This window comes from Eriocheir sinensis, chromosome 25 (genome assembly GCF_024679095.1).
Source record: "Eriocheir sinensis breed Jianghai 21 chromosome 25, ASM2467909v1, whole genome shotgun sequence".
Lineage (NCBI taxonomy): Eukaryota > Metazoa > Arthropoda > Malacostraca > Decapoda > Varunidae > Eriocheir > Eriocheir sinensis.
The window spans coordinates 507,380-522,350 of NC_066533.1; the positions used below are offsets into that span (position 1 = coordinate 507,380).

The 14,971-nt window shown below is 47.7% G+C and overlaps 1 protein-coding gene across 1 annotated transcript in view; it reads right to left on the reverse strand.

Moving 5' to 3' along the window:
- Nucleotides 1-14,971, reverse strand: part of LOC127003200 (organic cation transporter protein-like) — a gene marked incomplete at its 5' end in the record, with an annotated part of 44,756 nt that overhangs the window by 5,986 nt on the left and 23,799 nt on the right. Inside the window, 2 exon segments of the mRNA XM_050869572.1 lie at nucleotides 13,582-13,718; nucleotides 14,143-14,324. Coding sequence (XP_050725529.1) covers nucleotides 13,582-13,718; nucleotides 14,143-14,324 — 319 coding nt within the window.

Sequence of the window (14,971 nt, forward strand, 5' to 3'; positions counted from 1 at the left end):
ACCGGTAGGCATTTTTTGCCCTTTGATTGAATAAATTTAAGCCACTCGGCTTAAATACTTGCTAAAATACCCCTGGGGTAAAATACCCCGGGCTTGTGCTCTCAAACGCGTGACGCCGCAGCCCGGATTCCCAATCCGGAATGCTCGCTGCAGCTCAGTTTGGAGAGGTGGAGCGCCTCCGTGCTGTGATGACGTCATCAGCAAATATGGCGGCCCAAACAAACACATATAAGTGCTTCCATTGAATTTCACCTCTCTGTGCCACAATAACCACTGCAGCTTCCTTTTCATCCCCTGTTGCAAGGAGCTCGTCGGCCAGAACAGCTAGTGATGCATGTTTAAACGTCAAGAAGATCAGTGGACGCCATTTTGCTGCCAGAACAGGTAGCGAGAGAGCAGCGGACGCCATTTTCTTGCCAGTGAGACGCCATTACCATAGCGACGACGAGGCTTAACTGAGAGGCGTACAAAAACGTTTGATAGAGGGGTCCAGTTGGTCTGGGCGCCCGGGGCGGCCAGATTTTCCTCTCTCAAACGTACCGCTGAGAGCTCTTACATCGTCCGAGTCATTTGAGGAGTTGTCCGAGCCGTTGGAGACGCGAAACGGGCGCCGAGCCGGCAGTGCCGGTGTGATGTCATGAGACGGCCGCTAAAATGAGACATCCCATCCTGATCTGCGCATGCGCGGGCTTTGTTTACAAACAGAGGGTGGATGAGCTATGACACGGTACCGTGTCTTTTGTCGACTGCCTATCATGAAACGTCCCACCTAAGTTATTCTTCATCTTTTTGAAAGTGATAAATGAGATAACCTACACCCTTTGTATGTCAGTAAATGATAAATGAGGTAACCTACACCCCTTGTAGTCAGTAAATGTGATGAGATAGCCTGCACCCTTGTATTTCATTAAATATTATCCCACTGTGTCCTCAGATTTCTCTTCTCATTGACAGTCATGTTGCTTGGATACTCTCCATTTAGTAGTATCTGAATAATAGGGTCCATGTCATCCTTGAATTTGGCCATTTTCCCACAATAGCTGCCATGGTGCCTTGTCGCCATCTTGCCTGGGACAAACGATGATATCAACACTCTGTGTTTGTAAACATTGGGTTCCGCGCATGCGCAGATCAGGATGGGATGTCTCATTATAGCCGGATGTCTCATGACACCACACCGGCGCCAAGATCAGTGTTTACACAGCTGACTTAGCAAGTGCGTGGCAGTAACCCCCTCAGCTTTCGCTCGCTCTGTAGCCCTTATTGTTGCCTTTGTAATTCTACTATGGCTTCTAAGGGCAAGGCTGTGTCTTCCACGTCAGTTAGGAAGATGAAGATGCTGTCGGTGGCAGACAAAATGGCTGTTATACAGGACCATGAGAGAGGTGTGAGCCGTGCCGAGCTCATACATGGTGCGGTATGTGTGTGTGTGTGTGTGTGTGTGTGTGTGTGTACGCCGCGTGTGTATATGTGTGCGCGCGCCATGTATGTAGTACCTATGTACGTAATACATTACACAGACCATTTCAACGGTTAGTGGTAACAGGCGTGCAAAATGTGGAAAAAAACGTCGGGTAACTCGGATTTTCGGATAACTCGGATTGGCCTTCCCTCTAATTGGTCCGACTTATGCGGGGTATACTGTTTATTCATAATACGACTGGATGGTGTTATGAACGGCTTGGGATTTGAGAGAAAGATAACGATTCTGTAAACCTTCCATTTCACTTGGCAACGTGGCTCATGCGACGTTGCCACCTGAACGACCTTAGCAACAAGCGCCAGGCCGCACCATTCACCCTTCCGTCTAGGGTTACCATCTTGAACTCAGAAAAATACGGAACATCTCACTCCCGAATACGGAACAAATATGTATTTTAAGGGACGGTTGGCAACCCAAAAATTTGTAGCCTGCCTGGATTTGACAGGCGCCGCCCGCTGCAGGAGGAAAGTGGGGAGGGACGTTACGTCGCGTACTGTACACGTTTTTAGGACGACCCTTGACAAACACATAATTTTACGGACCGGTTTTGAGAATGACGAAAAATGCCATCACTACAGTTTTAAATTGCTGAATTTTATCTGTTAGCCCATACAGGCAGCCAAATACGGAACAAATGGCGTTCCGTGTTGGATCAAAACGAAACGCAACATCTCACTCTAAAAAAAATACGGAACGATTCCGTATTTTAAAGAACGGGTGGTAACCTTATGTCACTACTCCACCTCTATCCTTGCCTGACTGACAGCCGCTGCCTGCTGTTGGCGGAGGCAGGAGGAAGGGGGAGGGACGTTTCGTCGTGTACTTTACACGGATTTTAGGACAACCCATGACAAATATATAATTTAACGCTGTTTTTGTGATTGATTTTTTTTTTAATTTCAAATTTCAGATTATAAAATACTGAGTTTCATCTGCTTGACCATTCAGACGGCCAAATACGGAACAAATGGCGTTCCGTATTGATTCGAAATGGAACGTATCATTTTATTCTTCAATACGGAACGATTCCCTAATTTAAGAGACCGGTGGTCACCCTACTGAAGTTCCGCCACCACGGAAGACTCACGTAGGTCTCACTTTCGCGTCCTGCACAGCCAAGCAAAAGATATTATATATAAAGTAAATAAGAGAGAGAGAGAGAGAGAGAGAGAGAGAGGCGGGTAGCGAGCTCCTCTGAGGAGAGTGATGGGGTGATGTGGCAGTAGCGCGGCTCAGGGGAGACGTGCCTAAAAGCTCATGTTAGAGTCGATAGACTATAGTGGCCCCTGGATGGTGACCAAGACCAAGACTTGGTATAGTCTGTGACTTAACCTCGTACCACCATGGGAATATACTATATGTATTACCGACCACAACTTCTTTTTTATTACTACACAAACATTTTTTTTTTTTTTTTTTGGTATTCCGCTGGGGATATACCCCAAGGGAGGAAGGCGGTGCATGCCGCACAACCACCCAGACGGCAGGTAGAGAGATGCCCAATTCGTTCAAGGAGGAGGCCCAACAACGGGGCTGAGGGTGTCGGAAAGAACCCACCTTTCCACTCCCATGGCACCGGATAGGTCTCGAACCCATACGCTCCCAGCACCCCGCCAGAGCGCAAGGCGCAGACTCTACCACGGGAGCCCACCCTACACAAACATGACAAACCATACGAATGACTTCCTGGAATCAACAACTCCACACCAAGACAAAAACTAACACCAAAACAATAACAATGGCTGCCATGAGTGTTTTCTCACCGTCACATGACACTGCCAGGGCGGATAAAGTCTGTTTGTCCATCGCAGCCTTTCAATGACATCATAGCTTATCTGTGAACTTCCTATAGGCCATGATTATCCCTACAGATAATGCAACATTCAGTGTCCATGGTGCATGCTAAATTTTTTAGCCTTACTTTGAGAAAAGAGTGAGTTTGATGCCAGCAAATACGGTAAATTCTCAAATCAAAATGTACCTGTAGCATCTCATTTCCTGTCATGTTTATATCTACTGCTTTCCCCAAAGACTTTTTATTTGTACCATTTTTATCTCAACTTCATATACCATATTTCCCGCCATATAAGACGCACCTGAGTATAAGATGCACCTATAATTTGGCAAGATTTATTTAGAAAAAAAAATCCACATTTTCCCTGAACTTAATGTATATGCACTATTACATTTGGCCACCTTACTTCATTATAAACAAACATTTTAATACACACATATCAGTAGCCACTGTTGGTTGAAGAGTTAGTGTTCTTACCCCGAGCAGCTGTGGCTTTGGAATGGTAAACAAGAGGGTTGGTTGGTAAATTCATTTACTGCGCTTTTCTGGCTGCGCACGCGCAACCATGTTTCATGGTAAGTGCTCAAAGCGTTATTAGCTAATGCCATTTTCTTGAAATAAATTATGGTTATGGCTTCAGCGTAAAGCTATTTATTACTACCTCAACAAAATTACCTAGGATTTTATTCACCGAGTGCTGTAACTATCGGCTGTACCCACACTTCAGAATGGACATCAATTTGCTAGAATCAGTTCAGAGGAGGAAGACCAAGATGATTCAGGGGCTGAGAAACCTCCCTTATCAAGATAGGCTGAAACATCTCAACTTACATTCACTAGAAAGACGAAGAGTGCGGGGGGATCTGATAGAAGCATTCAAATGGGTCAAGGGTTACAACAAAGGCGATATAAGTAAAGTTCTGAGAATTAGCCAACAGGATAGAACACGCAGTAATGGATTTAAATTAGAAAAGTATAGATTTAGGAGGGAAATAGGCAAGCATTGGTTTAGTAATAGGGTGGTGGGGGAATGGAATAGACTCAGCAATCACATAGTGAGTGCAGGGACGATAGCTTGTTTTAAGAGTAGACTTGATAGCTACATGGACGAGGATGACAGGTGGTAGTGGGGGGAATCTGGAGCTGCCCTGTGTAGGCCATTAGGCCTCTTGCAGTCTCCCTATGTTCTTTTTATGTATGCCCGTCCACCAATGTTTTCCTTCCTAGCAGTGATGCCAGATCGAAACCTTCTGTGAAACACTCTTATCTAGTAACACTGCGATCTAGATTCTAGAGCCTTCGGTTAAAGTTATTAATTTAAGTACACGTATTTTCGTCCGACTGTTATTTTCAGCAAAGCAGCCTGATTATTCCATAATCTTTAAAATAACTGGGCTACATGAGGTCACATTCGTTGACTTAAATTCAATATTGTCTAGTCACATGGCCCTCTGCTTGTACGCGATAACAAGAACAATAGCTGCTCAAGAATAGCTTTTTGCACCCTGTATGTAAGCGTTTGTGGCTAAAATCCTTAATAATAGGCCAAAAGCATGCGAAATATACTACAGTGGGTTGGCAGCTTAAAGCTCGCCCGTGAACATGTTGTAAGCATCCTCTGTAACATCCTCTGCGTAACTTCCCTATATAAACCTTCCTGCCCAGCACAGGAGATGATTATCGATGTAGTACTTACCTCATGTATGAAATATGGATGAAAAAACAGTCAAGTTGGCAAGGTGGTAATCCACGGTCACCGTTGCCAGATTATCGTACTCAGAGCCACGTATTTACCGGTTTCTGGCCCATAACTGTTGCCAAGAAGCACCAATAATTAACCATTTAAATCATAACCAAATGCTATGCCGGACGTATTACTTGGGTTCCGTGTCGCCGTCACAAGACTCCGTGGGAGGGAGATATGTAAACACTTTGCACAACTTCTGTAGTTTAATATTCTTCCTGTGTAGTACACTTCACTCTTGACTCTTCACTGGCCACTAGCTTACTATGACTGGGACTGTCTCCTCTCGCCCTCTTCTATATATATCCAGAACAGTACAATCTAGAACGTTACAGTATATTTTAGATCATACAAGAACATGTAGCAAAAATATGTGCGAGTTGGCAACACTTCCCGCCTGGCGCCTGGCCGCTAGCCCCGCGGGGCGCGGACGGGGCCTTGCTCCCCGCCCCCTGCTCGCTCCTCCCGGAGCCTTCTAGAGGCCCATAGACGCCGGGGGAAGCTTCCAGTACAACACTATCCCCCCCTCTTAATTGCGATCGTCCCGATCACACACTTAACTATACACAAACATAAGAGAATGAATCAAAAACATAATAATCGTCGTGTCGCTGTGGACGCCTGCGTTGTCTCTGTCTTCTGTTCGCTGCCTCCTGCGCGTCTGTCTCCTGGTGCGCCTCGTCGTCGTCCGCTTCTTGGGGTGTCCCTGGAACATCTGCCGAAGCCGGGAGGTTATCTCCCTCGGCTGAAAGGTCCAGAAGACCTATGTCGTCGTCGACCTCCTCTTGGTCCTGGACGTCCCTTGCGTTTTCGTCGGCTGCTGGGTGTCTGTAGTTGTTCCAGGTGTAGTTTCCCGGACCGTGGTACCTCCATAGCCGGTTGACGTGGACAACTTTCGGCTTGGTCCTTTCCGTTCTCCGGATTCGGTAAGTCACGTCGGAGAGGCGTTCTAGCACAGTATAAGGGCCTTCCCAGGGGCTCTGTAACTTCGGAGACTGTCCTTTCTTCCTCTGCGGGTTGTAAAGCCAGACTTGGTCTCCTTCCTTGATGTCAACGTGTGCTTCATGACCTCTCCGGAGAACTTCAAGGCACCACGGACTTGATGGTGCACCTCTTCCAGCCGTTCCTCTAGCTGACGGGCAAAACTGGAGGCGTCCCTTGGAAGGCTTTCCCCAGGAGGCCTTCCTGTCAGTAGGTCCACCGGCAATCGCAGCTCACGTCCAAACATCAGCTTTGCCGGTGAATATCCCGTAGTCTCGTGGGCGGCTGACCTGTAGGCCATGAGGAGCGCAGGCAGCTTCTGATCCCATGAAGACTGATCATTGTTGCACTGCTTGGCCAACTCCTGGCCCAACGTCCAATTAAACCTCTCCACCATTCCATCTGACTGTGGGTGCAGAGGGGTGGTCCGGGTCTTCTTGATACCCAGAAGCTTGCAGCACTCAGCAAGGACTGTTGACTCAAAATTCCTTCCCTGGTCGGAATGGAGCTCGTTAGGCACACCGAAGCGACAGAAGAACTCCTCCACCAATACCTTAGCGATGGTAGTGGCTTCCTGGTCAGGGATGTCGTAGGCTTCCGGCCACTTGGTGAAGTAATCCATTGTGACGCAGATGTACCTATTTCCGTTCGTCGTCAGAGGCAAGGGTCCTGCTATATCCACTGCCACCCGTTCCATGGGGGCTCCAACCTGGTATAGTTGCAATGGGGCACGGTGACGCTTCTTGGGGCCCTTCTTTGCACAGCACACCTCACACGCGTGACACCATTCTTCCACGTCCTTCCTCATGCCAACCCAGTAGAACCTTTGGCGCAGGCGACTCAGTGTCTTCTTTACCCCAAGGTGTCCGCTGGTGATGCTGTCGTGCATTTCTTTCAAGACGCCTTCCCGGGACTTCATAGGTAGCACCGTGGACCAGTAGTGGTCAAGACCATCATGAGAGACCCAGCGTCGCTGCAACACCCCGTCGTCTAACCGAAGAGTGTCCCACAGAGTCCAGTAATTCTTGGTGGTAGGGCTTTCTCTCGAGATTACTTCCCACCCAGGTCGCGTTGACGACTGACTCAGCCACTCCATAATTGGTCTCAGATCTCGGTCCTCCCGATGCAGTTTTCCCAAGTCTTCCCATGGCACCTCCGCTGTCTGTTCCACTGTAGTGCAGCGGCACATATTCTGGACGCTTTCCCTCTGGAGGCAATGTTGACACTCAGGTAGGCAGGGGCGCCGGCTCAAGTTGTCCGCGTTACCGTATGTTAGCCCAGATCGGTGCACAATAGTATAGTGATGCTGCTCTAGTTTACCTATCCAGCGAGCAAGCTGGCCCTCAGGGTTTTTCAGTGACTTCAACCACCGCAATGCAGCGTGATCCGTGCGGATGGTGAAAGTTGCACCGTACAGGTAAGCATGGAAAAAGTCAAGGCTCTTGACTACTGCCAGGAGTTCTTTCCGGGTCACGCAATAGTTTTTCTCGGCTGGGGTGAGCTTCTTGCTGAAGTAGGCCACAACCCGTTCCATGTCGGCACATGCCTGGGACAGCACTCCACCAATCCCCTCATCACTGGCATCACAATCCAGTATAAAAGGCTTAGAGGGGTCTGGGTAGGTGAGTACGGGCGAGCTGATGAGGGCCTCCTTGAGCTTCTCAAAGGCAACCTGAGTTTCCGCTGTCCACTCAAACTTGCACCCCTTCTTCGTCAGGAGGTGCAGTGGTGCAGCAATCGTAGCGAAGCCTTTCACAAACCTGCGGTAGTATGAGCACAACCCGAGGAAGCTCCGCAGCTCCTTCACGTTGGTGGGTGTCGGCCAGTCCCTTACCGCAGCCACCTTCTCAGGATCAGTGTGTACTCCAGCCTTGCTCACGATGTGTCCCAAGTATTGGACCTCCTTTTGGAATAGGCAGCATTTCTTCGGGCTGAGTTTAAGGTGTGCAGCTCTAAACCGGGCGAAAACCTCTGATAGCCTTTCCATCTCCTGCTCGAAGGTCTGGCCAAAGACAATCACGTCGTCGAGGTAGATGAGTGCCGTCTTCCAGTGAAGTCCCTCCAGCACCCTCCCCATCAGCCACTCGAACGTGGCCGGCGCGTTGCACAGGCCAAAGGGAATGACCTTAAACTGCCACAAGCCTTGACCGTAGGAGAAGGCTGTTTTCTCTTTGTCCTGCTCCGACATTTTGACTTGGTGATATCCAGACTTCATATCTAGTGTTGAAAACCACTTGGAGCCCACCAAAGCGTCGAGCGTGTCGTCGATCCGTGGGAGTGGGTATGAATCCTTGATGGTGAGATCGTTGAGGGCTCGGTAGTCCACGCAGCACCTGAGGGAACCGCCCTTCTTCCTGACGAGCACTACAGCAGATGCCCACGGGCTCCTGGACAGCTCGATTAACCCTTGTTGCCGGAGATCATCCATCACCTCATCCATCTCCTTGCGACGGACTGGTGCCATCCTTCGAGGAGCTTGCTTCACTGGGCGGTGGCTACCTGTGTCGATGTGGTGCTCTACCAGGTCCGTACACCCCAAGTCCAGGTCTCCCGTGGAAAACACATCTGCATTCCTCACGAAAAGTTCCCTGAGCTGTTCCACTTGGGGCTCCTCTAGACACTTGGAGCTCCTGTCAAACAGGTCGCGCAGGTAGTCGGGCAGCTCCTCCTGGGGCTTCGTCAGGGTTCTCCAGCAGACACAGGTTCTCGGTTTCTGGTCAGTCTCTTGGCACAACCCCACCATGGTCCCTTGTTTTATTTTGTTTGGGTTGAAGGAGACATTGGCCACGACGACAGGCACTTCCGCTGCAGTAGGGTCGGCCAAAGTACTGCCTACAATCACCCCGTTTTCTACCGGGCATCGACTTCCACTCTCTACCACACACAGGCTAGCCGGGGGGGCACCCGTAATTTGACAGGGTAACAGCATCTCTGACCTCGGAGGAATAATGGTGGTGCGCTTGACCGTCACTGGAAGGCCCTCCTTCCTCCTACAGTCAGCTGCTTAGCGCGAAAGTCCAGCTCGCACCTGTGGGAGACAAGATATTCCATACCTAGGATGCAGGGGTCGTCTATTTAAGCCACGTACACAGATAGGGACTCTTCCTTTCCTCCGAGCTCAAACTTCACGTCCACTGGGCCTCTGAGCTCTGCATAGTGTCCAGTGACTCCGCACAGTCGATGCGACGTCTTAGGAAGCCTACGATGACTCACCACATCAGGCCGCACCAATGTGCGTTCCGAGCCTGTGTCGACGACCATAGGCCACAACACTCCGTCAACCTTGCCCTCCACTTGGCAGCTCGTCATGGTTGTTCTCCTGCACATTGATATCTTCGGGGCATGTACAGGACAGACTGGTCGTTGCCCCCGTGAACCAGTCCTCCTTAGTTTGCCGAGTGGTGGTCCCTCGCCGGGGGCACATTTTTCCGACACTCATTCCTCAAGTGCCCCTTTTCTCCACAGACCCAGCACTTGGGTCCTTCTCTGGGCTTCTTCCTAGCGCCACCTTCATATTCCTTTTTCCTCTTACAGCATTCGTTCTCCTTGTGCCCAACCTTCTCGCAGTACCAGCACGTTCCTTGGAACCTGTCTGTGTCGCTGACAGCGCCCTTTCGTGCCCTAAAGCCAGAAGTCGAGTCGTCCCTGAAGCTTGACAAGCTAGACCTAACAAAGGACTCAAACTCCATGGCACGTGCCAGAGCTTCCTGCATTGATGTTGGCTTAGCTTGGTTCACTTGCATCTTCAGCTGAGGGCTGTCCAGGGCATCGATGAATTGATCACGCAGCAAAACCGTCAGCAGGTCAGGGGTGCCACCTGGGTATGCCTTGTGCGCCATGCTCTCAAGGTCCTGAGCGAGTTCCTGAAGAGACTCGCCGCGCCTCCTGTTGCGGGTTCTGAACCTAACCCTGAAGAGCTCGTTCTGGTGCTTGGTCCCATATCGTTGCTCCAGCGCCTGTGCCAGCCCGCTGTAGCTGCCCTTTGTCGCATTGTCGAGCTGAGCAAGGACCTCCAGCGCCGCCCCTTTCGGGCTAGTGGCCAGCTGAACCGCGCACTCTTGGTCATCCCATCCATTCCGAGCTGCCAACAGCTCAAACTGAGCGCGGTAAGCCTCCCAGGAGACCTTGCCATCAAACTCCTGAGGCTTCTTTCTAACAGGCGACCCCAGCAGACTCATGGGGCTGGCGGAACTTCTCGCGGGGGTAAACTCAGGCGTAACAGGGCTCAAACTACCCCGGACTTGCGTAGGAGAAGCATTTTGGGTACAACTAGCCCCTGCAGGCACTGACTGTCCGTTTCCAGCCAAAAAGTCTTCAAGGGCCTTCACTCTGTCACTTACTTTTAATATTTCTTTGAGTGTCGTCTCCCGTACTACCTCCATCTCTTGTTGGAGATTTGTGTGTTCTTTCTCCACTTCTATCAGGCGTTGTTCCAAGTTCGTGGTCACATCAGTCATTTCTCTTCGCACTGTCTCACTCTCATCTTGTACTGCTTTTAGCTGTAACTGTAATCCTGTGAAGCGATCTTCTAGCTGTTCTTTGAGTTCCTGGAGTGTTCCTTCTTGTTGTTGTTGTGCTCTTTCTTGTTGTTGCTGTGCTCTCTCTTGTTGTTCTTTGAGTTCTTGGAGTGTTTCTTCTTGTTGTTGCTGTGCTCTTTCTTGTTGTTCTTTGAGTTCGTGGAGTGCTCTTTCTTGTTTCTCCCCCTGTAGTCTGAAGGCTTCCAAAAGTTCAGTCAACATGTCGTCCCTCTGGGCAGCTTGGGAACGAGTCTCCATGGCGAAAAAACAAATGGCTACACTCCTGACACCAATGTTATGCCGGACGTATTACATGGGTTCCGTGTCGCCGTCACAAGACTCCGTGGGAGGGAGATATGTAAACACTTTGCACAACTTCTGTAGTTTAATATTCTTCCTTAGTAGTACACTTCACTCTTCACTGGCCACTAGCTTACTATGACTGGGACTGTCTCCTCTCGCCCTCTTCTCTTATATATATCCAGAACAGTACGGTCTAGAACGTTACAGTATATTTTAGATCATACCCGCCCCCCTGCTCGCTCCTCCCGGAGCCTTCTAGAGGCCCATAGACGCCGGGGGAAGCTTCCAGCACAACACATATATGAAGGCAGTTATCTGGATGATGAAAGCAGTTTTGGGGTCGAAAATCGGTAAACATAAGAGGCAGAGTACGATACTCTGGCAACGTTGTCCACGGTTCAGCTGATTACATTGTTGGAACACAGTGTTGCCGCTTCCTCTATGTGAAAAGCGTATAGCTTGAGCAATTGAATATTTCGCAGTTCTTCTGCCTTCACTTATAAATAAACAAAATGTACTTCTTATTCTGATAACATAATTCTTGCTCATGCATTTCACTTTATAGAACATATTTTACGCTGTCAATAAATGTGACACCCTGCAGGATTCTGAAACGAAGTTACGGCGTCGTATCTGCTTAAGGCGCCGCAAGTCCGGCCGTAGCGCTTCCGCTGGTATACTCAAAACACCGGCGCGGCCATTTTGAGGAGAGTTACGGCGCCGCAGGTTAAGGCGGGTGTGGGCCGCCCTAAGTGAGTTACGGCCTCCTCTCCCTGCACGCCTTCGCTGCTACAAGTGGAACATACAGCCTTCATACAGGTATGAAATGCATATAAACGATGTTTACGTAGTTATACTACTTATACAACTGTAAGAAGTGAATGAACTACCAGTAAGATGTTTAGTAATACAGTAACTAGGAAGTTTGGTGAAAACTTGTGAGAGGGCTTCCCACTGCCTCTTGCAATGATACATTTTTATTATGTGGAGTTGCAAAGAACTAGTAAGTAGATAGGTATGTTGCCATGTTCCTATGCACTCATACTTTATGGACAGCATCACAATTGAAGACGGGGTAAATATATATGCATTCAGTTTACGCGCACGACACCATTTTCCTCATATTTGCCTTCCTGAATCCCACAAACTTGGGGATGCACCCCCCATCCTTAGCAACGTAGTATCTTGCACGCGTGGGTGAGCAGGGACATCACTGTGTTGCAAGTGTTGTATATATACCATAGTGCTGATAAATGTTAAAGGTAACTTTTCACAGAAATGGTGTTATAGCTTGCATATAGAATATAGCATAGTCTGAATGTCTGAGGTTATAAACAAAGGTAGGTTAGGTTTGTGTCAGTGCTATTAGCACTAGTAGTTCTTCTTCCGAAAAGTTCGGCCTCCTTTTCTTCGTTGGGGGCAAGGTAGGGGGTGAGGAGAGAGGCTCCATTGTCGTGAGAGGGTGGGCACCGCGGGAACGGTCGCACAACAGCTAATTTGTTTTACATCCCGCGATTGGTCGACGCTTCCTATTTGCCGACTAGAACTTGCCCCTGATTGGCCACTGAGACGCGGCCGCCTTGCAGCGGCGCGCGCCCTAAGGTCCCCTTACGGCGGCCTTAAAAAGTTTTGAGTATGGGAAAGGAATGCAGAGATACGGCGCCTTGGTGAAGTTAAGGCAGCGCACGGGCCTTAACTTACGGCCCTTCTCAGAATCCGCCCCACAGATAGGTGCTGTGCACAAGTCGTCAAGTTCAAGCTCGGGCCGAGCTCTGTGGGACCACAAAACAAACCGCTCTTCTTCTTTTTTTGACCTGTTCTGCTTTGTATTGCTTCCTCCTCCTCTTGCGACATGCTGGGACGTGGAAATGAACAGAACAAGTTCCCCGATAAGTCAATCTACAGACTTTCAGCTGTGAACAAGAGACAGGGATTGAAAGGAGAGAATATAACACGAAAACGCTGAAGGGTGGTTTCGACAGGTTGGGCGTCACTACCTTCAGCGTTCTCGTGTTACTTTTTCTCCTTTCAGCCCCTGTATCGTGTCCAGAGCTGGTAGTCTGTAGAAAAAATTATCGGGAAACTTGTTCCATTTATTTCCGCACCCCAATATGCCATAATAGGATGCATTTAGGCAAACAGACAGTCTTTCGGTATCAGTGGAGGAGTGCGGTGTGGTCCCTAAGAGCTCGGCAAAAAGAAAGTAACCCCGTTGCGATGTGAACAGCTACTCTCGTGCACGGCACCTTTTACTGACTTGCTGGGCATTACTATTTAAAATGATGCCATATTTTGTCTGTGTAATGTGTTGGCACCAAAAACAACAACAGCCATCTTGTATCTATACCAACAATGGCCGTCTTGCACCTACAGCATCAAGACAACAATCTAACAGATTTTGTGTAAATTTTATATTTTAGCACTATTTTTATTTGTAGTCGTTATCTAATAATCTACAAACATACATATTTCATTCTGGAGACATCTGGGAACTATTGTGTCAAACGGAGGTGTTTTGGGTGTTGGTCTCGTACCAGTAACAATAACCCCTAGGCCTACCAAAAGTTAACCATCGGGGTATAAGACGCAGGGTGATTTTTCAAACCTTCTATTCTTAAAAGAGGTACGTCATATATGACGGGAAATATGGTATTTGTTTAATCTTATTCTATCCTCCCTCTGTAAAGAAGCATCATTGACATTTTGTGATTTGGAAAAACTCCTTTTCCTGCACTGAAAAAAATCTATTATGACTCACTTGCCAAACTCTTCACTCTCCTGCAGGGTCTGAGGAAGCTCACACCCCACAGTCTCAGGCAGTAAGACGATGAGACAGCCGGAGATTATGGACAGAACTCCAAAGACCAGCAGCGGCAGTGGTGTGTATATGTCGGCCTGAGGCATAGAAGAATATTGTATTTTATTGGTGTTTGTCATTAATATTCAAATACCGATAAGCTGTTATAACTCTGCTAGGTAATTCAATCAAACTTATCAAATTTTTGATATGCAACACTAACATGGAAGTATTTAGGAAGATCAAGTCTGGATCTGGACAATAATGCGCAGGGCACCTGTATAGATGCATAACACGCATATTTGGTTGATTGATTGATGTTGATGACTCTATGGTGCATTACTACATTATATCTGTTAGGAGTAAGCTGGACTTCAATACTGAAGTACTTTCACCTGCTCTGCAGGAACTGAAGTGACTTTTGAACAAATGAAATCATTTGAATGGGCACCCTCATAATGAGCAAATATAAATTGGTTTTCTGTTGCCTGACTTTCCATTTCACTTCATCCTGACACTCACCAGAGAGGCAATGAAGGGGGCAATGATCCCCCCCACACGAGCACACATAGAACACGCGCCAATGCCAACACTCCTGTACTCCGTTGGGAAGATTTCAGCCGAGTAGACGTACACGATGGCGAAAGCCGCAGCAATGCCAAACTTACCCACCAGGCTCAGGGTAACTATCAGCCACCCAATATCTGTCATAAAAATGGAAAAGAGATTGTGATGTCTCGTCAAGATGCAGGACCTTCACAGAATGCAGCTGGTGCATTGAAAATGGTGGTTTATTTGTGTGGGACTATAAACTTAGCTAATTCATTTGTGTTGTTATAATTTGCCATAATCACATGAGGACAGCTAAATTAAAGAAATATTTTAGTATCCTGAATAACTGATTAATGATAAAAGAACAATGTATTTTAATACATTCGTAAAGTCTATAAAGAGAATATAAATACATAAAACAATTATTTCAGTACATAATTATGAAAATGATGAACTGGTAAAGATCATTACAGAGGTATTATGCAAAAAAAAAATGATGAAGTGTGTCTCCCTAAAAGGTACAGATAAGAAAAAAATGATATGAAAGAAGTGTTAAAAGTCTTCACACCAACTTCAAACCATTATAGAAAACATCTTACAATGGGAAGACCTTAATTATTTCATGGTGAAAGAACTATTACAGCTTCTGGAGGAAGGGAAGATAGTTAAATAATTTATTTTATTCTACCAAGTGAGAAGTGAAAGTATTTGCAAAGGCTTTACATAAGTTGTAGACAGATCAAGACAGAGTTGTTCACTTTAATGGCTGTACGTACTAATATAATTATAGCAAATATAA